Source organism: Phoca vitulina, unplaced genomic scaffold (genome assembly GCF_004348235.1).
Source record: "Phoca vitulina isolate PV1807 unplaced genomic scaffold, GSC_HSeal_1.0 scaffold2, whole genome shotgun sequence".
NCBI lineage: Eukaryota > Metazoa > Chordata > Mammalia > Carnivora > Phocidae > Phoca > Phoca vitulina.
This window is the reverse complement of record NW_022589705.1, coordinates 98,923,848-98,945,469: the sequence shown is the minus strand read 5'-3', so window position 1 is coordinate 98,945,469 and position 21,622 is coordinate 98,923,848. Positions and strand designations below refer to the sequence as shown.

Sequence of the window (21,622 nt, the reverse complement as noted above, 5' to 3'; positions counted from 1 at the left end):
AGATTCCCGGCAGAGCTAGTCAGCTTCCCGGAGGGCTTCCTGGAGGAGGCAGCCTAGCGAGGCCCGGAAGGAGCGTGGAAGCGGATTCAGGGTCACTGCCAGGCCACCCCCGCCCCAAACCCGCAGGCCACACGGCGGGCGGGGTGGGCGGTCCGGGGGCGGCGCCTCCGGAGGTGAGCGCGCCCGGCCAGCGGGTCACGTGAGCGCCGGCCGGCCAGGTGGGGACGGTGACGCAGGCAGCACGGCCAGGTGTCCCGGGCGCGCGCGGCCGCCCCCTCCCGCCCGGCCCCCGCCCCGCCCGCCTGCGCGCCCACCTGGGCGCCCACCTGGCCGGACGGCCGCGCGCCGGCGCCTCCCGCGGGGCCGCGCAGGAAGTGGGGGGCGGGGACTGGGAGGGACCCGGCGGCGGCTCGGAGCGCGGCCCACATCGGCCGCCCGGCCGGGGCGCGGAGCCTGCAGGCTAGACCGGCCGGAGTCGCCGCCCGCTCGCCGCCACGTCCTCCGCCCCGCGGCACAGGTGAGCCTGGGGACAGGTGAGCGAGCTGGGGGCCGGGGAGGGCCCGGTGACGCTGGGGCGCCTTTCCTCCCCTGCGCTCCCCCCTCCCCCAGCGCTGCGCGGGTCGGCGAAACTTCGCGGCTCCGTCCCTTCGCCCGAGCTGCCCCGGGGACGGAGCCCGCAGGACCGGCGCGGCTGGACCCGGGGCCCGGACCCCACCCACGGCCTCGGGCATCCACCGCCCGCCCCCTGTCTTCCCTGGAGCCAGGGGCCCGCGTCCGCACCCTAGAGGGGACGCTTCTGTCGCAGGCTCTCCTGTGTAGACATCAGAGCGGGGAGACCCTTAGGGAGCCCCAGGACCTTTGAAAATGGGGGTCGGGAGGGGGAACAAAACCACCCTCCCCCAAAACTCTGGAGAATCTGCTGCCCAAATCCGCTTTGGCCTCAAGAGTTAGCAGCCCCCCAAATGAAGACCCTCCCTCCAACAAACCAGAAACAAACGCCTCCCCAACTCTGGTGGATGTGGGGGGCAGACCCAGCGGCACCGGGTGTCCTGCTCACTCATAACTAATAAGGGCGGAAGGAGGGAGGAGTGTGGGGGCAGCTCCTGAGGGCCTTGGGCTCCTCTTACTGCTGACCAGCCTCCGTTACTGCATCTGGGAAGCAAGAATCCCTTTTGAGATTTGGGTGGACCTCAGCCCAGCACTGGGCATGGGGGGATCTCTGCATCTGACCTGGAGCCCAGGAGAGCCTGACTCTCCCCTCTGTCCTTGAGGTGACCAGTGGTCCCTTCCTAGTGTGGGGGCACAGGGGGCACCTGCAGAGTCTGACTCCACACCCCCGTGACCTAGTGCTTAGGGGTGTGGCCCTGAGTTCAAATCCTGGGTCCCTGTGAACTCAGGCAAGTTATAGAAGCCCTCTGGGCCCCAGTGTCCTCTGTAAAAAGGGGAGTAGTCAGAGTACGCACAGAGGGTACTGAGTCAGCGGCAGCTGGGCCTCTGCTCTGGATGCTCCCCGGACACTGCCGCGGGCCACAGGAACAGAACCTCTGCCCGGGCCGGCGGGTGAAAGGCGCTGCCCGGGGCTCCCCGGAGTCCTGGAGGGGGAGAGTGGTGGGAGGCAGGATATTGGGGGTTCCCGGAAGAAGTGAGGTCTTCCGTCACTTGGACAGAAGCCACCTGCAGAGTAAGAGGGAGCGAGCCGAGCAGAGGGCCCCCTCCCCACCCCTGGACACCTGTGGGGGAGACACCTGTGCCGGGCGGGCTCTGGCTCCCAGGGCTCGTCTCCGACCCCGCGTGGACAGCTCTTCACCTGCGGTTGAGGCCCTGGGCAGGCAGGCCGGCGGCTTGCTGGGGGTCCCGTGCGCGCTGCCCGCGAGGACGGCCGTCTGTGTGCGGGACCTGGGATGGGCACAGCCGCTCACCCTGCGTCCGGGGCCCAGAATTTTAGTTTCGGTTTCCAGACGGATGGCAGCTGCTTGTCTTCTTCGCCCATGGCAGTTCCATGCGCGGGCGGCCACCCATGTGTAAGAGCGTCTTTATTTCTAGCGAGAATCCCTGCTGACAGCCTGACCCCACCTGGTTTCCTCACCTGTCAGGGAACATAGCAGCTTCCAGAAGGAAGGTCGGTGAGGAACTACAGACACAGTGGGGAGAAAGCATTTGGAAGACACCTGCTGGTCACCTGGCCAGGCTACCTGTCGGAGTTGGGGCTCTGATTTCCCATCTGGGGCTTCTTTGGGGAAACACCCTGCGTGTCAGCCAAGTCTGGGACGGGGGCCAGGTTTATGGGATTTCTGGACTGAGAGACAGGAGCTGGCGAGCAATGGGTGGGCCCTGGGGGTGGGGCGGGGACCACGGCAGGCTGAGCCGGGAGGATGGGCTTCTCTGTGACTGTTCCCCGGGCCTGGAAGCCTCGGAACAAGAGGTCACAGGAGGCTGCTGCCCAGGGCAGGCAGAGCACGGCCCCTCACCGCTGCCAGGCTGGTGCGAGGCTGGGTGCGGCCAGGTGGGTCTCCCTGCCCCCCACCGTGAGCGGGGGGCCCTCTGGTCAGCGAAGCCAGGCCCTCCATCTTGGCACTCCAGACATTTGCTCCAGCAAGTTCCTTGTTGTGGGGCGCCCATGGTCCCCACCTACACACGCAGGGCCGGTAACTCAGCTCCAGCTGCGGCCTCCAAGAATGTCTCTGGACGTTGCCAAGTGTCCCTGGGCGGGGGGCACAAAGCTGCCCCAGCTGAGAGTCCCTGAGCCACCCCTGGCCGCCTTGCAAATGGAACCGTCTGCTGTGCGCTGTGAGTCACAACGCCAAATCCTGCCCCCAAATCCCGTGTGACTCTGAGGTTTGAGCTTGGCCCGGCGGAATTACCCGAGCACAAGACCATCATTGTGGCTCGAGTTAGCCTGAGCAAAGACCAGGGTCAGGCGGACAGTGCTGGAGAGGCCAAGCCCCACCAGGCGGGGTGGGGTCAGCCGGACCTAGAGGCCAGGGCAGAAGGACAGAGACCCCTCGGATGGAGTGATTTGGGTCCTGCTGGCTCTGGGAGCGGCTGTGGGCAGAGCCACAGGTCCAGGCCGGGCTGATCCCATCTGCAAGGGCGTGGGAGAGGCCTCCCAAGTCCCAGGAAGCCCATCTGTTGGGAAGAACGAGGGAGCGGGGGGCACTGGGCTGCGAGGGGCCCCAGCAGGCCGGGCCAGGCCGCACCACAGCCAGGACGACGCCGAGTGCAGCTTCGGCCTGGCCCGGCTAAGTCGGGTCTCCTGGTCCTTCCCCGACTCCACCGGCTGTCTTTCTTCCGTGCCCCATTGCAAGTGCCCCTTTCCTGCCCTGCACGTGTGGTAGAGGGAGATTCAGAGCCATGGATTGCAAGGACCCAACAGTGGACCGGCCTCCCCAGGACCCCCAAGCAGAAACAGCAGGAAGTCACCCCAACGGTGGCACGGACGGATCCGGAAGCCCCCGGTGATGCAGCCCTGGTGGTTTCTGCTGGCTGGAAGCTAAGGACCCGCATGGAACCCAGGGCCTCTGGGGGAGGATGAGGCACGAGGCTGAGGGCACCCGAGCAGGGCAAGTACCATGATAGCCAGCGTTCACGCGTCAGTGTGGGGATCGAGCCCAACTCTGGGGCCAGGAGATGCGAACAGGACGACTGTCCCTGCTCCTGAAGGACCCACAGACTCTCCGGGGAGACAGACGCACAGCACGCAGCCCTCGCTGCCCTGGGCATCTCTGGAGGAGCTTTGCGGGGCCACCTGTGCTGGGGAGCAGCCCCACCCGTGACCCGAGTCCGCAGGCTTTTGCCCAGACAGCGTGGCCGGCGTTTGCCCAGGGGCAGCTGAGAGGAGAGTCTGTGCCCTCGGCCCCTCCCTTGCACTGGCCCCAGGACACTCGGCGAAGGCCAGCAGCCAGCGAGGACACTGGAAGAGCCAGCCCGCCAAAGGAGAGGCCGCCGGGCGCAGACGCTGGGAGGCTGGGGGCCCAAGGAGCCTGCGGGCAGCAGCTGACGGGCGTGCGCACAGCCCCGCACACCGGCCTCCCGACGCATGGCCAGCTTCTCTGCATAGTCCAGACAGCCCAGCAGGACCGCCGGGCGTTTGAGGACAGCCTGGTGCCTTCAAGGGACGGCAGAGGCCCAGACGGATGAGGCAGGGACAGGCCAGGGACAGAAAGGAACTATAAGCATCATAGAACAGGATCAGGGTGCTCTGAGCGAAGAGCAGGCGACCGCAGCTTGCAGGACGGGGCAGACAATGCCGGTTTGGTGGAAAGGCTGGACCTTCCCACGGGAGGGCAGAGGGATGAGAGTGCAGGACGGGAGAGGCCAGGGTGCAGAGATGACACCAGGGGCTTGAGTGCCCGCTCCAGGCTGCCCCTAAAAGAGGGGCTGGAGAAAACAGGTGGGAGAAAGTATGGAATGTCACCGGCATACGCCCAGACCCTCAAGACCCGAGGACGGGGTTGGAAGCAGGCGCAAGTCCGTGGCTCAGAGAGTGAACTTGGAGCTGTCCCCGGGAGCACCAGAACTCCCCCGGAAAGGGAGAGCCACACGTCCGAAGGGCAGGGGAGAGCCTCAGGCCACAGTCTGGGGAGGCGAGGTCGGAGCCCGTAGGATGTCTCGCTGCAGCGGAACGCTAGACCAGAGAAGAGGCCTCCTCCATTCTGGAAGAAATCATCTGCCACGGGCTCTGATCTCAGCCAGTTACCAGCCCGAGGGACAAAGATTTCTCTCTTGTAGCCTGGGATAGATGGGGGGCTCCAGGAAAGGACCAGGATGGGGGTAGGGGCAGAGAAGGGCCTGGGAGAGAGGACAGGGTCTCTGGGAAAACCCGGAGCATATGGTCCAGGTGGACAAGGCAGGGACGCGGACCGCAGGGGGGAGCGGGAAGGAGCAGGAGGAAAGCCGCGGGTAAACAAGAGGGAATTATTAACAGGGGAGGCCAGGCACTGGCGTCTAGCCCCTGCTGGCCGAGCTCCCTGAGCTAACGCAAACAGCCCCCGGGGACGATGCCGGGGCTGGAATCCCGTCCACGCGGCCGGGAGAGCGTGGCCGATGCCTGCCTGCCATTAGATGCTCTCCGAGGAGCTGTGGAGGCTGGGGCGGTGGCCTGTGGGGGACCTTTCATGATAGGCTCTTGGTGCTCCTTGAGTTTTGGACCCGTGTCCAGGGACTTCTGGTAAACCGAACGTGAGGAGGAAGACGACACGGGTGCTGGTGTGGGCGGTAGCTCCCGAGAGCTGGCTCTGGTCCCGAGGCCCTGCAGAGCCCTGGATGGTGCCTGCTCTCCTGCAGGCCTGGTCCCTGGACTGGTGGCAGCCCAGGCCTGTGGGTGCGGCCACCTTGCTGGGAACGGAGGTCACGCCCGGCGGTGGCTCGCCCGACAGGTTCCTGTTGGAGCACCTCTGTCCGCAGAGCAGACTTTGCCCTCCGCTGGGAGAGGGCGTGCCCCTGGCTGGGTCCAGGGTCTGGGGTCCAGGGTCCAGGGTCCAGGCCCAGAGGACAGGGCCAAGAAGACCCAAGCCTGGGGCCTCAGATGGGGACAAGGGAAAGGAAGCATGGGGCGGGGCGGGAGGAGGGCAGGCGTGGTCTCCATGCAGCAGCGTGGCACGCACCCGCGGTAAGTGCCTGGTAGAAGAGAGGACTCGCAGAAGTTCCCAGTGTCCGGGCTACCTACCCGCTGGGGTGCACTTCGCTTGCACTGCAGATAGATCGAAGTCTACCAGAAACTCCTTTGTCCGCCAGGCCTGGATAAATGCAGGTAAAGTTAATGGGGTGGGTGAGCCAGGATGGCACAACCCGCCCTAGCTGCCGGTGACTCAGAATGTCCCCAGGAATGTGTGGGCCGTTCTCCGGGCGTGGGGGTGGCCGGGGCTCTGCGGGCAGCCCCTCCCTGTCACCGGGAGGCTCAGCTGCACACGCCTCTCAGGTGGTTTTAGCAGAGAGCGTGTGCGCTGGGCGGGGGGGGGGGGGGGCGGTGCTTGGGGAGCCAGGCTTCTGACTGCCCCCGGCACCCCGACTGCGCTGTGGTTTAGGCCCCTCCGGAGCCCCCTGCTCGCCCCTTGGGGACGGATTCTGGAGCTGAGGCCTGGAACTTCCCAGGGGAAGCACCCAGGTGCAAGGTTGGGCGGCGAGTGTGGGAGGTGGGCCCGGGGGGGGACCTGCCTGGTGTGTCCTGGGACAGATGCGGTGGCCTCCCTGGGGTCCCTCGACTGCACGGGCCCCGGCGCCTCTGGCTGCAGGCCCCCTGGGGTGGGAGAGAGCAGGTGACACCCTCACTCTCACAGGGCCGTTGGAGAAACGGGCTGCATCCCTTCCCAGGTCTGCCGCAAACGCGGCCCAGGGCGCCGTGGTGAGACTCTGAGTGAGCCTCAGCCACCTGGGCTGGTGACTTGGAGACGTAGTTCTCCCACCCGAAAAACAGGCTTCCAGCCCTGCCCGGCCCTTGTAACACGTACATGCCGCGTGTCTGCAAGAGGGTGCGGACGGCGGCTCTGCTTGCTTTTCTTAAAACTAAAAGGAAAAGACACAGAATGAGTTTTCTCCAGTCCTGAGAAGTTCTCCTGAGCTGGTGCCTGTTCCGCCCGTCCATCTGGAGCAAGGAGCAGGCGTGTGAGACGCCTTCCGTCCTCGTCCTCGTCCTCGTCCTTGTCCCAGCAGTGTGGCCCGCGCCCGGCCGGGGGTCTTCCTGCACCCTCAGGGGGCCGGCCTCATTGTTACTCCGCCCACTTGTGGATTTTGAAACAGAGGCAGAGAAAATAGCAGAGGGCAGTGACGGTGGCGGGTGCCCAGGAGGCTGGCATTGGCTCTTCCCGGCCCTGAGTGGAAAGGCGGCCGTGGGCCCGTCCGCACCAGCAGGGCAGGGCGCCCTCAGCCGGGATGAGCCAGGCTGGGCTGAACAACCAGCCCACAAATGCTTACAGACACCAGTCAGTGGGCTCTGCACAGCTGAGGGTCTGAGGCACTCGGGGCCCCAGGAGGGCTGGGCATCCAAGGGATGCAGGGAGAGTGGGCATGACCGTGCCCGGCCACGCTCTGGAGAAAGGGATCGTGAGCCCCGTTCCGAGTTCGTAAATGTGGGAAAATGTACGTGTGTCGCTGGGCATGTAGGAAGGCTGCGTAACCAGCCATGGTGGTACCGCCACATGGGGCCGCGAAGACAAAGGGTCTGGAATCAGACCGGCCTGGGTTCAGATGCTGGTGACCCACGCCTCCTGTCCCCCGTCCCAGGGCCGGCTCCTGGGTTTCTCGGGGTCTGGTTTCTTCATTTGCAAAATGAGACTAAAGACAGCCAGTGTGTTTGGGAGTGGGTAGGATCATAGACCTCACCCAGCACGGCAGAGCCTGGCCCTGCGCGCTCTGGAGCTTGGGGGCCAGGCAGAGGCTGGGGTCACTACCACGTTACCCAAAGCAGGCCTCAGAAGAGCCGCACAGACGGCATGATCCCCGTGCTCTCACTGACCAGGAAGAAATGGTGCCAAGAGGCCCAGGAAAGATGCAGCTCAGGTCTGCGGGGCCCTAGGTCTGTGCGCCCCGCACTGCCCCACGCCTGCACCCCCAGTGTGGGGATTTGTCCTCAGTGTGTGTACCCACCAGAGGAAGCAGGTGGCTGCCTGTCCTCTGCCCCAGTCCCAGCAGCCTGGGGCCCTGCAGACCTGAGCCTCCCGACCCTCCGCACACCTCCCTGGGGAGTCCTGGTGGCTGTGGGCCGTGCCATCCCAGCTCTGCTCCAGGCCTCCAAGCCCCGCGTCCCGAGCGGGGTCTCTGGCCAGGGCAGATGCTGGGAAGCCGTGGATGGGCCCGTGTGCAGGGGGGCTGTGGGATGGACGTCTGCATGCTGCCCTCACCTCTGTGCTTTTGCCCCAGGACACCGTGGCCACTCAGCATGTCCCAGCGACACTCGGACAGCTCCTTGGAAAAGAAGCTACTGGAATACCGTTTCCACTCAGAGCTACGGCTTGATGCCAAGGGGAACCCGGCGTCCAGGCTGCCCATGGTCCGGGACTCCCTGCAGGTCGGGGACAATGCCGCCTTCCAGCTCGATACCTCCGTGTCCCCGCCTCTGTCCCCTAAGGACAAGGAGCCACGGGCCGTCGTCCTGAGCACACAGAGCCCTGCGGCCCGCAAGATGGGCACTCAGCAGCTGATCCCCAGGAGCTTGGCTGTATCCAGCAAGGCCAAGACCCCAGCCCGCCACCAGAGCTTCGGGGCGGCCGTGCTCAGCAAGGAGGCTGCCCGGCGGGACCCCCGGCTCGTCTCTGCCCCCAGCTTCTCCCTGGACGACATGGACGTGGACACGGGCCCCGAGGGAGCGCTCAGACGGAACCTACGGAACCAATCCTACCGGGCGGCCATGAAGGGTCTGGGGGCTCCAGGCAGGGAGAGGGGCCCCATCCAGCTCAGCCCCAAGCTCCAGGCTCTGGCCGAGGAGACCAGCCCACCTTCTGCTCGGTGTCCGGCCAAGAATAAGGTAGGGGCCTGTCCCCCTGGACACTGGGGCGGGGGCCGTGCCTCGAGGGGCCTCGCGAGCTTGTAGGCGTAGACGGGGCCTCACCTGATCATGTGGCTGCTGCCCAGTGAGCACCTACTGCGTGCAAGCACCTGACTCCGTTCATCCCAGTCCTATGTGGCAGGCCGACTGTGAGCAGAGTGAGAACATCCCCATTTTACAGATGAGGCAGCTGAGGCTCAGAAAGGTCGAGGGCTTTCCCCAGGCCCCCAGGCTCTGGGGTCCCCACTCTCAGCCACAGTGGGGAGCAGAGCCTCTGGAGGGACCGGCCTCTCTCTCTGAGCCCCAGGGGGAGCCAGCCTGCCTGTGGGACAAGTTCCAGGGAGGGCTTCGGAGCAGCACCTGGCTTGGGTCAGCCTGCCTGAGGGGCACCCGTCCGGGGCTTAGAAGTCTGACGCCCTCTCTGCACGCACGCCCTCCTTCCCCTGCCCGATGGCCCTTCTGCCTCGGTGTTCTGGACAGAACGGGACCGGCGCAGGGCTGGTGGGAAGGGCGCCCTTGCTCGGGGTCCGCCTGCCCAGAGTTGACGTCCCAGTGGCCGCCTCTGCCAGGGGCTGCCCCCCGGGACTGAGCTGTGACCCCCGGCCTGGGGAGGAGCCAAGCCCACCGTCAGTGCGGGCACGCCAGCCTGCAGAGAGGAGCACCGGGGTGGGGCGCAGCCCTTCCGTGCCTCCCGGAGACGCCCAGGACCAGGCCAGCTGCCTGCTCGCTCACTCGCTGTTGGTTCAAGGGTGCAACAGATGTTTCCCGAGTTCTCCTGCATCTGGTGCCGGGGTCCTGAGGGGAGCCCGGCAGGCAGGCCCCCAGGGAGCTCCCAGGGCAGTGAGGGGGCAGGGGTGCCCTGGGGTGCTCATGTCTGGGCTGGGGCCATGCAGGGGCCGACAGAGCCCAGAGAAGAGACTGGCTTCCCAGGAGCTCAGGGCCGGGGCGGGGTCGGGAGAGGGTCCGGAGGAAGAAGGGTTAAAGCAGAGGTGTGAACAAGGGGCACAGGCCTGGAGGCAGGAGGGGCACTGGGGGGGCATGGGGTGGGGGGTGCAGGCCAGGTGTGGCTGGGGCGCCACACCTTCCAGCCCAGCAAGCGTTGTTTCCAGGCCCCAACTCGTTCAAGAAACCAGGTCTCGCTTTCCTGGAACTGGCACAGCTTCTGGGTCAGGAAAAACTGTCCGGCCAAGGAGGCAGGCTCTGAGCAGGCAGCTGGTGGGGCCGCAGGTGGGGGCCCTGAGAGCCCTGCCACCCCCACTTGCCTCTGCAGTCCTGCCAGCAGCTGGGAGCTAGACTCTGCCCCTCCTGCTGCCCCAGGTCCCAGACTGTGTGGGGCCCAGCGTGGGGCCCCAGCTCCCACCCCTGGGCCTTCTCAGCCCCTCCAACCAGACCCGTCCAGGCTTCCCTTCACACCCAGTCGGAACACCTCACTTCCCTGGGCACCCCCTCTTGATTAGTTCAGTCCTGCTGCCTCCTCCGGGCAGCCCTCCTGGATCTGCCTGGCTCTCAGTTAACCTGCCCTGCCTGCTTTGAGCCCCCATTCCACCCCGTCCTACCAGCCCCTACCAGCTCTGCTCGTGGCCCGGCCTCCCTAGCGAGCCGACCTTTATTGAGCACCTTCTGGGTGCCCGGCAGAGCCCCCTCCTGTTGAGCAGGGCTTCACGCATGGCGCCGTGGGGTCTCTGGGCCCCCGGGTGGGGGGCTTGCTGCAGACCCAGCTGCCTCCCCTCCCTGCTGACTGCTGGCGTTTCTGTGTCTCCCGTTTGCACAGAGGACGCTGGGGCGGAAACGCGCACACAAGGGCTCTTTCAAGGACGGTGAGTGGGGCCGAGGGAGGCGACCTCAGGAGGCCGCCGTGGGCCAGGCTGGGCCCAGGGGAGGCTGGTGCAGTGCAGGGAGGACATGCTGAAAGGGATTTCTCCAGGGACGGGAGGTCCCGGTGGCTCATCTGACTATGTCGTTCTGATGGGTCTAGAAAGTTCCCTTGTACTCCCTTCTGCGCCGTTCCAAGGGCAGGGGACAGACAGACCCCAGGAGATGTTGTGTGCCAGGCCTGTAGTGGGATGGGTGGGACCAAGGCCAGCCAGAGGGTGCAGGCCCCGGGGTGTAGACGCCCATGCTGTGTGCATTGCCCGTTTTCACGGGCATACAGGGAGCCCAGTGTTGAGGGCTCAGGAGGGCCCAGAGCAGTGCGTCAGCCTGCTGAGGGGTGGGATGCCGATGGGCCCCCGCAGGGAGGTGGGGGTAGGGGCCTGCCCAGCGGATGCAGCACCCAGTGGCTGTGCGAGGGCCCAGCCAAGAAGGGCCCTCCCTCCCTGCCAGCCTCCGGCCTCTGTGGACAACCACAGGCCTGGGGGCAGGATCCAGCGAGAGGAGCAATGATGAGCAGGTCTCAGATGGGAAGGAGGGCATGGGGGTTGCCCTGAGCTCGGCGCCAGCCCGTCACAGTGGGGGTGCTGCAGAGCCCGAGAGCGGGAGACTGCGCCTCGGGGGTGGGCTCTGGGAGCCAGCACCCAGTGCTCTCGGCCCAGCCTGGGAACGGCCCCCACCCAAGGCGGCCCCTGTGGCTCGGATTCGCCAGCTCAGCCCTGGTCTGAAGGTGCCACATTCTGCACTGGGACGTCACCCCTGTGCTGGGCTGGGGCGGCCCAGCCATGGGAGCCAGCCAGCCGGAGAGGAGCCTGCTCTGGGGGGCCCTGCGCCGCCTCATGCTCTCAGAGCCCCCTTGGGAGGACTCAGCCTGCAGGTTCCCAGTGGGGCATGCACGCTCAGAGCCCCCAGGCCTGCAGGTGACACACCCCCTCTCCCCAGACCCCGGGTTCTACCAGGAGATCCGGGAGCGGGGCCTGAACACCAGCCATGAGTCTGACGATGACTTGCTCGATGAGCCGTCCAGCCCCGATGGAACGGGAAAGGCGGATGCCCCCATCGTAGTCAAGAGCTACCGGCCTGCCCAGGTCACCTGGAGCCAGCTCCCAGAGGTAGGGCTGGGATGGTGGACTGAGGCCCTGAGCCCAAGCCCGTGGGCGGTTGGCCCCTCGAAGCCAGCCTGGGTCCTCCTGGGTGGGGAGGAGCCTTCCGGAAGTACCCTCTATGCCCAGCTTGCAGCGGGGAGCCCCCTTCCTGGTGCCCTCAGAGCTGCCCTGCCCTGAGGACACTGTGGATTTGGGTCCGACGGCGGGGGGTGGGGAGCCATGAGGGCCGCATGCCATCGGCGCGTGTATGACGAGCCTCCCGCACGTGAGCCCCTCGCCCTCTCCCTACTCGGGCTGACCCCGTTCCGAGGGCCCTGCCCCCAGGGGAGTGCCAGGAGGGTCCGAGTGGGGAGACGGGAGGGGAAGGGAGAGGGCCGGGCCTCGGCTTCAAGAGAGCCAAGCTCCCACCTCACTGTCCACACCTGAAACGGAGCGGGTCCCTGCCCGGCAGGCCTGCAGGGGGCCCCGGGGAGAGCTTGGCTGGGACAGAGGCCTGTGCCCTGAGCAGGTGTGCGGGGAGGTAGGTGTCACTACTCTAGGAGGACAGCCACGCTCCTGACCCATCCCCATCCCCGGAGAGCCCAGGGACAGGGTGCCTGTAGCCTGGGGCAGGGAGGGCGGCTGCGGGTGTGTGTCTCCCGGGTCGGGGTAGAGTCCAGGACATGCCACCAGAGATAATGATCCTGGCCACCTGAGCTTGGGGAATCGGAGCCCAGCCTCCGGGCTGGACGAAGAGGCAGGGGATTAGCCGCCTGGCGGCCCCGGGGCCTGAGGGCCTGAAGAGCTGGGCCGTCTGCCCGAAACCTCCTGGGCAGGGCGCAGACTCGCCCGGGCCAGTGTGTCTGTGTTGTGGCCCTGTCCCCAGCACGCCTCTTGGCCCCCAGGCCAGCTCTGCGGACAGAGCCCCCTCCCCACCCCAACGGCGTCTGCCGACCGCTCCCTCTGGACGCCATCTTCTTCCTTGGTGGCCCCAGGGCTCTTCGGAGGGGAGGCCGGGCTTCCAGGATGTGCAAAACCCGTGACCCCCAGGCCGGTGTCCTCCTCAGGTGGTGGAGTCCGGCCTCCTGGACAAGCTGCCTGCTGAGGAGCGCAAGAGGCAGGAGGTGAGGGGCTGGGCGGGGGGTCCAGCCCTGTGACCCAGACTTGGTGTGGGCCACACAACACACGTGGGGCAGGACAGCGGCCACGGCGATGCCTCCCCTCTCCTGGCAACGCCCTTGGCTGGGCGGGGGTTCCGCCACCCCTTCTTGGACGCAGGTGGGGGTCCTGTCCAGCATCACAGCCCACAAGAGGCTGAGCCAGAGCGCGTGCGCAGACGTGGGGCTCTGGTCCCCAAGGCCGGGCTCACAGCCTCGCCCCAGGTCTGGTCCGAGGGCCCGGGTCCAGCCTGCCCTGCACCCTGACCGTGTCCCCGAGGGGACCGGTGGCCCTGGCAACTGCTCGCTCTCGTCCCCGCCAGGCCATCTTTGAGATCCTCACGTCGGAGTTCTCGTACCAGCACAGCCTGGGCATCCTGGTGGCCGAGTTCCTGCAGTCCAGAGAGCTGCGGGCGACCATGACGCAGACCGAGCACCACCACCTCTTCTCCAACATCCTGGACGTCCTGAGCGCCAGTCAGAGGTGAGGCCCGTGCCTGCCAGGACCCCCCGCCCCTGGGGCAGCACGGCGGCAGGGCATCTTGGGGGACTCCCGGGCTGGGACCATGGGCGGAAGGTTTGGAGCGGCCGCTGGCTGGGAGGGGACACGGGGACCTCCTCAGGCCCTGAGGCCACCGAGCGCTGGGCCCCGTGACAGGCCGAGCACCCCGCCCCCAGCACCCTGACCCTTGCATGTTTGAGAGGGTGGAGCACCTGCTAGATGGCGTCACCTTCCCTCCAGGTCGCCAGGTGCAGAAGGCAGAGCGACAAGGTGTGGGGTGGCCACGGGACGGAGCGGGCAGGAGGGGCCTCGAGTTGCAGCCTCGGGTCATGTTCTGCCCGGCGGTGTCTGGTGCCCGGCCCAGGGCTCTGGTTGCAGGCTCCAGCAGTAGAGGGCCCGGCGCGGGCCTGTGTGTGTGCGTCCGTGTGCCGGAGAGAATGCGTCTCTGCTTGCACAGGTGTGTGCACACACGTGCCTGAGTGTGTACGTGTTTACTCCCACGGAGGGCTCAGCCCCACACAGCCTGGGCCCCAGGACACCGCGGGGCACCCTCCCTCATGCCTCAGCATCCTCCCTCACCTGAGGAGGTGGGTCCCCTGAGCCCCTGGAGGACTAGGGTAGGGGCAGGTGAGAGAAGGTGGCTCAGCCCCGGTTCATTCACATCAGCATCAGACCCGCCCCCTGAGCCCCACCCAGCACCTGCTACCTGTTGCCCGCGTGAAGTTTCAGAGCCATGCAGGGGGAGGGGTGCGATCTTGTCCCTGGAGACGGGTCCTGCTGCAGAGCTTCAGTGACCAGCCCGGGGAAGCTTGCAGCCTTTGACTCCATGGGGGCTTGGGATAGGCGGCTGCCCTCCACCCAGCTCTGACCCTTGGCTCCATGTCCCTGAAGCACAGCGGGGGGTGTGGGCCCACGCTTGGCCAGCCGTCCCGTTGGTGCTGAGCTCCCCAGGGCCTCTGGCCGGTCCAGCCTCCTCCCCCAGCCGGGTCCTGGCAGCTCCTAGCCATTCACAGTGGCCTCTCTGGGAATCAGTTTTCTTGGGTCAGCAGCTCATGGCTAGCTTTCCCAGAACTTTCTCAGAAACCCTTGGAATCGCCTGGGGGAGGGGCTGACCGGCATGGCCCACCCAGGCCCAGGCGTGTGGCCCTGCATCTGGGCAGCTGGGGCCTCCCGAGCCCTCCCTGAGGGAGCAGGTCCTTGTGTGTTCCTGACACACTGTCCCCCTCTGCCTGGGCTGCCCAGGACCTGGGGCTCTCAGAGTGTTTGCCCTTGTGGGACGCATGGTGCCCCCGAGGCTGGAGGGTCAGGCAAGGCCCAGCGGGCAGGGTCCTGAGGGATCCCCGTCCTCAAAACCGGGGCTTGTTTGCCCTCCCTGAGACCCGCACCAGCCTTACCAAGGGTAACCAGAGCAAGGCCCCCATCTTCCAGGGGGGTGGGGTTGCCCATCCTCCCCCCCAGGTGGTACCCCCGTCCCAGGTGCTAGATGGGGCTGACGGCAGGCCCCGTGGTGCCTGCACTGTTGAGGGCGTGGCACGTCCTCCCCCCTCCGCCCCGGGCCTTGTCCCCCAGCCCTGACTCACTGTCACAATGCTGGATTCCATCCCTCCCACCGGGCAGGGTAAGCAGTAAGAACACGTGCAGCTGGCCGTCCTCGGCCTGGTCAGCCCCAGGTTGGGGGCTCAGGCCACCGGGGGGGTGGATATGTGCTTGGGGACGCAGCTCTCTGCCCTCCAGAGGTCAGCCGGCTGTCTCATCTTCCAGACAGGGCTGCCTCGGGCAGTCCCAGGAGCCCAGCTAAACGGGGCTTTCAGAGTCGGGTATGGGAGAGACTCGGTCATTGGAGGAGGCGGAAGGCCAGGATGGGGCCGAGGAGCCTCCGGGAAGGGGGAGGACCTCCCGGCTGCCTTGGCCAGGGCCTGGGGAGGTGACGGGGCCTCGGGCCCACCAGACGTCCTGGTGCCGGTCCAGCCAGGCCTAGCTGTGGTAGCAGTGGTCCGCAGAAGCAGAAGCATGGTCAACCCCGGTCAGCGTCCTCCTGATCTCCGTGGCCAAGGATGATCTCAGAAGGGGACCCCAGGAGGAAGCGGGGCCTGGTGGCCACCGCTGGGGAGTCCACCCAGAGCCCCCATCCGCACATCGAGCTGGGCAGAGGGTGTGGTCTGACCCAAGCCCCGGGAATCGAATCAGAGGGACAGGTTCTCCGTCCTGCCTGTCTGCGTGTCTCCTGGAATCTCTGCCAGAATCTAACCGGAGGTGGCCTTGGGTTTGCCCAGTTATTCCAGGCTTAAGAGGCTCATCCGTCCTGGGGTCTTCCCGGCCGGCGGGTCCCCCACGCGCCTGCTGGGTTCCCGCCGCGTGTGCCGTGGCGGTGGACGGCGACGGCCGGGCCTTCACCGCACTCCCGCCCGGTTAGGTTCTTCGAGGCCCTGGAGCAGCGGCACAAGGCACAGGTTTGCGTGGAGGACATCAGCGACATCTTGGAGGAGCACGCCGAGAAGCACTTCCACCCCTACGTCGCCTACTGCTCCAACGAGGTCTACCAGCAGCGCGCCCTGCAGAGGCTGACGTGAGCGCGGCCTCCCCGCGGCCGGGGCCCACTCCGGGCGCCCTGGTCTGGGAGCACATTCCTGCGCGCGCAGCCGACGGCAAGCCCTGTTCTCTGTTGCAGAAACAGCAACGCCGCCTTCCACGAGGCCCTGAAGGAGATCGAGAAGCGTCCCGCATGCGGGGGTCTCCCCATGATCTCCTTCCTGATCCTCCCCATGCAGAGGGTGACTCGGCTGCCCCTCCTGACGGACGTGAGTATGCCGCGCAGACCCCCGCCGGGGAAGGAGGTCGGCCCGGTCCCCCGCTTCCGGTCGAGCACCGCTCCTTCACGACCCCTCCCCGGCGCTCCTCGGTCCTCACGAGTCGGCTTTCACAGCCTTCACCCGCGAGGCTCCCTGCCCGGAACCTTCCAGCACTTTGTGGGTTTGCATGCACTTCTTTGTAGGTTCGCAGGGTTCATTCGCACGGACGAGGCAGGACCAGCCTGGGCACCACTCACTGCCCCCTCGGTGGATGGAGCAAGGGGCTCTAGGAGCTCCCTGCAGCGGCTCACTCCTCTGAGATGCCTGCTCCCGGGGCCGAGGGGTGGGTGGGGGTGAGAGGCACACGTGCACACACACACGCACACACGTGCACACAGCACGTGCACACACGGCCGGAGCCCGCTAGGCCCCCGGAGGCAGCACGTGGCTCGTGCCTGGAGGACCGTCGGTCCAGGCCAGATGGGACGTCAGGCCTTCCGGGGCCCCTCGGGAGTGTCGAAATAGAGGCTGTGGGGGCCCCCCCAGACTGGACGAGACAGCCGACTCCCGGAAGGGCTGGGGTCCTGGAGGGTGCCCTCTCCAGGGTCCCACCCACCAGAGCCTGACCTGGCAGAGCCGTTTGGGGGCTGTGCACCCCCGTGGGGCCTGGCAGGAGCCCGCTGGACACGGGCTCTCAGCCTCCCCGCGGCCCCCACCTGGGTGTGCTGTTGGGGGGTCCTCTGCCGCACGCGGCCCCGAGCACAGCCAGGTACATAGTGCCTGAGATGCGGGGTCCTCTCTGCAGACTCTCTGCCTCAAGAGTCAAGGCCATCCTGAGAGATACAAGGCCGCCAGCCGCGCACTCAAGGCCATCAGCAAGGTGAGGGGGGTCCAGGGGAGAGGAGGGGGCACCTGGACCGAGCCAAGGTCTGCCCCTGCCCCCACCCAATGGTGGGGACCCCGAGGGCAGGTTTCCACATCATCCGCGTCAGGCTTTTCACGGTGCTGATGGGGAAACCAAGGCCCAGAGGGAGTGGGGCTTGAACCTGATGGGTGAGCCCGTCGGGGGGCGGCAGCGAGGACAGCCCCGGGGCGGGGGGCCACAGCCCGCAGCACAGCCTGCTCTCCGGCCCCCTGCAGCTGGTGAAGCGGTGCAATGAGGGGGCCCACAAGATGGAGCGCACGGAGCAGATGTACACGCTGCATACACAGCTGGACTTCAGCAAGGTCAAGGTGGGCGCCCCGACCCCTCCTGAGCCAGCTCCTCGCAGGTCGGGCCACAGCCTCGGGGCCTCTGCCTCAGCCTCTCCAGGCCCGTTTCCCCACCGGGGAGCGTCCCTTGTGACTCCTGCCCCCTTGTCCGCAGAGGCTCAGCTCTGCCGCCCTCCTGCCTGGGGTCTCTCTGGCCTCTGCCCCCACCCCCAGGGCTGCCCCGAGGGCTTGCCCCCAGCCAGGGCTCCTCGCAGCTCCCTGAGAACGGGGAAAGGACAATGTCGGGGCCAGTTCACATCTTGGGCCTCCCTCAGTCTGGGGAGGGGTCTAGACATCCTACAGGCCCTCCGAAGCCCCCTGGCCAAGTCCAGCAGCAAGCGAGGCGCAGACGGACAGACACTTCCCCATGGGAATGCTCTGCGGGACTTGGCCCGGAGGCAGCTCTGTGGGCCCGGCCTCCGCTTGTCCTCGCTCGGGCTGGGCTGCCGACCTCCAGAGGCTGCCCGGGAGGCTGGAGTGACCGAGGGAGGGCACAGAGGTCTGGAAAAGGGTGTGAGGGGTGTGTGGAGGCTTCCCCATGATGGCCTTCGCTCTCCGGCTCGGGGGCAGTGATCGGCGGGTGCTAGGAGAGCCCCTGGGCCTGGCTGGAAGCAGGACGGGCCTATCCTGGTTGCTGGGCAGGATCTGGGCCCGGGACCTGGCACAGAGCCGCTGTCCCATTTGTGCCTGTCGGCCAACAGAATAGCCCTTTGTCTGAGGGGAGGCCACATCTCCCCGTCTTCCTTGGTCTAGCCAGGGAGGCCAGTCACCCAGTCCTTGGAGGCAGGGATCCCCGCCCATCCTTGCCGCCCCCCCAGCTCCGGCACCCCCCGGCTCTTCCTTCCAGTCCCTCCCGCTGATCTCGGCCTCCCGCTGGCTGCTGAAGCGTGGGGAGCTCTTCGTGGTAGAAGAAACTGGGCTTTTCCGAAAACTAGCCAGCCGGCCCACGTGTTACCTATTTCTGTTCAACGACGTTCTGGTGGTCACCAAAAAGAAGAGGTGGGCCACCCTGGGTGCCGGGCTCTGTGGCCCTGCGATCAGGGCCAGAGGGGTGTGGGGGCAGCCGCCTGAGCCTCCTCTGACCTCAGAATTGGGGGCCCCCTCCCAGCCTGGCCTGTCCCTGGCAGCGGCCGGGTGCCTCTCACTGCCGGCAGACCGGGGTCTGCCCGCCCAGGGCACAAGGACGAGAACGCACATGGCCTCTGCTTTCTGGGGGGCAGTTTCAGGCGCATCCTTCTGGCTGTGTGCCCCCCAGCTGGGCAGGAGCCCCAGGCTGCCCACAGACCCCCTGTCACATCTGGCCGCCCACCTGTCTCCCTACAGCGAGGACAGCTTCATGGTTCAGGACTACGCCCAGGTGGACCACATCCGGGTCCAGAAGATGGAGCCCTCCGACCCCTCTCTGCTGGGGGGCGGCGGTAGCCGCAGCTCCTCGGTGCCACACCCCTTCCAAGTGACCCTGTTAAGCAACAGTGAGGGCCGCCAGGAGCAGATCCTGCTGTCCTCCGACTCGGCGTGAGTCAGGGGAGGGCTCCCGGGAGGAGGGGTCCGTGCCATCGAGTTCTTGAGCAGCTGCTGTGTGCCCGGCCCTGCAGCAGAGGCCAAGGGCAGCCTTGTCCTCCCAGAGTTCACACTGCTGGGAGGGGGACACATCAGCCAGACGAGCAGCTGGACCATCGGCTGTGTCCAGGGGCACCAATGAAGCAGGAAGTCAAGGCAGGGAAGGGAGCGCCAGGTGGGGGCAGCCTGACTGGCACGGTGCCATTTGGGGAGCAGGGCCTGCCAGAGGCACAGCAGTGCAAAGGCCCTGAGGCAGGAGGCCTCTGCTGAGAAGCAGCCCAGAAGCCGGCAGGGCCGGAGCCCAGGTGCCAGCAGTGGGGGGTGGTGAGGTCAGAACCATCTGGAAAGGGGGCTGGGCAGCACACAGAGATGACAGCACAGCGGGGGCTCAGCAGACGACGGAGGAAGGGACGAGGCTGGCTTGTGTCCATGCTCCCTCCAGATGGGAAACTGAGGCTAAAGGTTAAAAACCATGAACTGACACCGGGCAGTGGGCTTGGGGCCCAGCGCCAGCAGACAGGGTGGCCCGGGGTGTGGGGGTGCGGCTGCCGCCTGACTCTGGGACCCTGGGCAGGTGAGACTCAGGGTCAGCCTGCCTGCCACTCTTTCTTGCCCTGTGACTTCCCACACATGGTCCCTCAGTGGTTTATGGGGCTCAGGAAAGGGCACCCCAGCAGCGTGAACCTTCATCGTCATTGCCCGTCGCACCTTGAGGGCTGTGGGGCACGCTCAAGGAACCCCTGGCCACGTGACACCCCATCTCTCCACGGTGCTGCACTGGGGGCGGGGCGTGTGAAGCCAGAGGTCCCCAGGCTGGCGAGAGTGGCCTCAGGGCCTCACGCACCCCTTCTCCACCTGCAGGAGTGACCGGGCCCGGTGGATCACCGCGCTCACTCACAGGGAGAGGCAGGGGCAGGGCCCCACCAACAAAGGAGGTAAGCGTCTGCTCCACCCTGAACAGGGCTCACGGCCCCTTCCCCGGGCCTGGGCAGGGGCTTGGCATGGAGCTAGGAGACACTGTCCAGCCCTCTGTCCGTGCCACCGCCTGCCCCCAGGGTGACCACCCAGGCGAGGGACCACAGAGCTGCATCTGTGTGTGTCTGTCTGTGCACAGCGGCCCAGCTCTGTCCCAGGGCCTCCCCTTCCATGCCGGGGAGAGAATGCTGCCCCATGCCCAGGGACTGGAGCTGACTGAGGCCACAGCGGGGCAGCCGGCTGGCCCATCGATCTGTCGCCCCAGCTCCAGCCCTGCCCCTTAGAAGCCGGGTGCCCCCTCTGCCGGTGCTGGTGCTTTGGCTCTGAAATCAGGAGCAGCCTGTCCTGGGGCCTCTGGACGGAAGCTGCCACGTGTCCAGAGCCCCCAGGCCCCACCGAGACCAAGCCACAGGGGACCTGTTAGGAGGCGGAGCGCTGCCCGACTGGGGGCTGCCGAGCTCCTGGCCCTTGCGCTCTCAGGGACAGCTCTGTCACTGACACCCGCCCCCACCCGCCCCTGCAGACCTGCGCCAGGTAGAGATCACCAAGGCCTACTTGGCCAAGCAGGCGGACGAGATCACGCTGCAGCAGGCGGACGTGGTCCTGGTCCTGGAGCAGGAGGATGGTGAGCACGCCGGGGCTGGGCCTGGGTGGTGGCGGGATGTAGGCGGAGTGGACCCCAGAGGGATAGGCCAGCGGCCCCGCAAATGTCTGGAGCACACCAGGTGCGGGCAGCTGACCCTGAGCCTGGCCCCCCAGAAGCGATTTCTGCGCCTGCTCATGGGGGGCCTGATCCGAGGCCCCTCAGCACCCTCCCTCAAGGACCTCTTCAAACGTCCCTGAGTCACAGGATCAAAATCAGCTTCTCTGTCACTCTGTGTCCTCCGCGGGAGGAGGGAGGCTCTGCTCCTCCTGGGGGCCCGCCCGCACACGCCTGCACAGGGCATGTGAAGCTGGCTGGGGCCAGCTCAGCCCCCAACGCCAGTGTCCCGGCTGAGCAGCTGCTAGAGGACCGGGTGCCCCTGTGACCTGGAGCCAGGCCCTCCTGGCAGGAGCGGGTGGTGGTCTGCCCTATGGGAGGCCTGGCCCTGGCAGCTTCTGGAACAGCGGCTCCGAGGGCTGGGGGTGCCCGGATCCTGCCCTCACCTGCCCCACATCTGTGTTCAGGATGGTTTTACGGCGAGCGGCTGAGAGATGGGGAGATGGGCTGGTTCCCCGAGGACTTTGCCCGGTGCATCACCAGCCGCGTGGCCGTGGAGGGCAACGTGCGCAGGATGGAGCGGCTGCGCGTGGAGACGGACGTGTAGCCCGCCCTGCCCAGCACCTAGGCCGAGCTCTGCTTCCATCCACGCTCTAGTGAGCGGCCAGGCTCCTGGACGAGGTGGGCTTGTCCCAGGAGCCTGAGGCCCCGTGGTCTGCAGTACCGGATCCAGACTCTTCCAGGGAGGAAGTTCACACGTGCTGCCCGCCCCCGGGAAGCATCCTCCACGCCAGCTCTCGGTGGGGGGGGCCCAGGTCGCCTGACCCCTGGCCAAACCCCAGGGAGGAGCCCTGCCCCTCCCCCAGCACCCTGTGCTCCCGCAGGGCGGTTGTGCAGGATGTGGGCCCAGCTCCCTCCCTCGTCCTCATGTGGAACAGAGGGCTTGGCGTCCAGGGCGGCCCCACTTTTGGAGAGGAGGTCCCGCCAGAGGGAGGTGACACTGCGGGGCCAGTGCTGAGATGCTGAGGTTTTCATAAACATTAAAGTATTTCTTGAACACCTGGATTTCCATGGAAATCCTCACCCAGGAGAAGGCCAGATGAGTCCCTGCAAAATGCCCAAGGTGCCGTGGGCCAGGCCTGCTCCCCGAGTGTGGGCGCCTGTGTCAGGTCCCGGGCCTTGTGTGGCCCCTTGTGCATGGTCACCCCATGCTCCTCTGTGGCCTTGGCCTGACTGTCCGCAGGGAGCGTCGTGG

General features: G+C 66.8%; 1 protein-coding gene across 1 annotated transcript; it reads left to right on the top strand.

Annotated features, from left to right (window-relative positions):
* Nucleotides 1–423: 423 nt before the first annotated feature.
* ARHGEF16 (Rho guanine nucleotide exchange factor 16) lies at nt 424–21,388 on the top strand. Its single transcript, XM_032418720.1, has 15 exons — nt 424–533; nt 7,855–8,458; nt 10,251–10,296; nt 11,291–11,460; nt 12,501–12,557; nt 12,914–13,074; nt 15,506–15,658; nt 15,761–15,890; nt 16,687–16,761; nt 17,022–17,114; nt 17,980–18,131; nt 18,456–18,647; nt 19,554–19,627; nt 20,191–20,292; nt 20,835–21,388. The coding sequence occupies exons 2-15, from the start codon at nt 7,874–7,876 to the stop codon at nt 20,972–20,974; spliced, it is 2,130 nt and encodes a 709-aa protein (XP_032274611.1). The 5' UTR covers nt 424–533; nt 7,855–7,873; the 3' UTR covers nt 20,975–21,388.
* Nucleotides 21,389–21,622: the final 234 nt, after the last annotated feature.

Excerpts from the sequence above, each read along its gene's own strand:
- ARHGEF16 (XM_032418720.1), top strand. The coding sequence starts at position 7,874 with ATGTCCCAGCGACACTCGGACAGCTCCTTGGAAAAGAAGCTACTGGAA. Across the intron at positions 12,558-12,913 it reads AGGAGCGCAAGAGGCAGGAG|GCCATCTTTGAGATCCTCAC; the intron begins GTGAGGGGCTGG and ends CGTCCCCGCCAG. Across the intron at positions 13,075-15,505 it reads GTCCTGAGCGCCAGTCAGAG|GTTCTTCGAGGCCCTGGAGC; the intron begins GTGAGGCCCGTG and ends CCGCCCGGTTAG.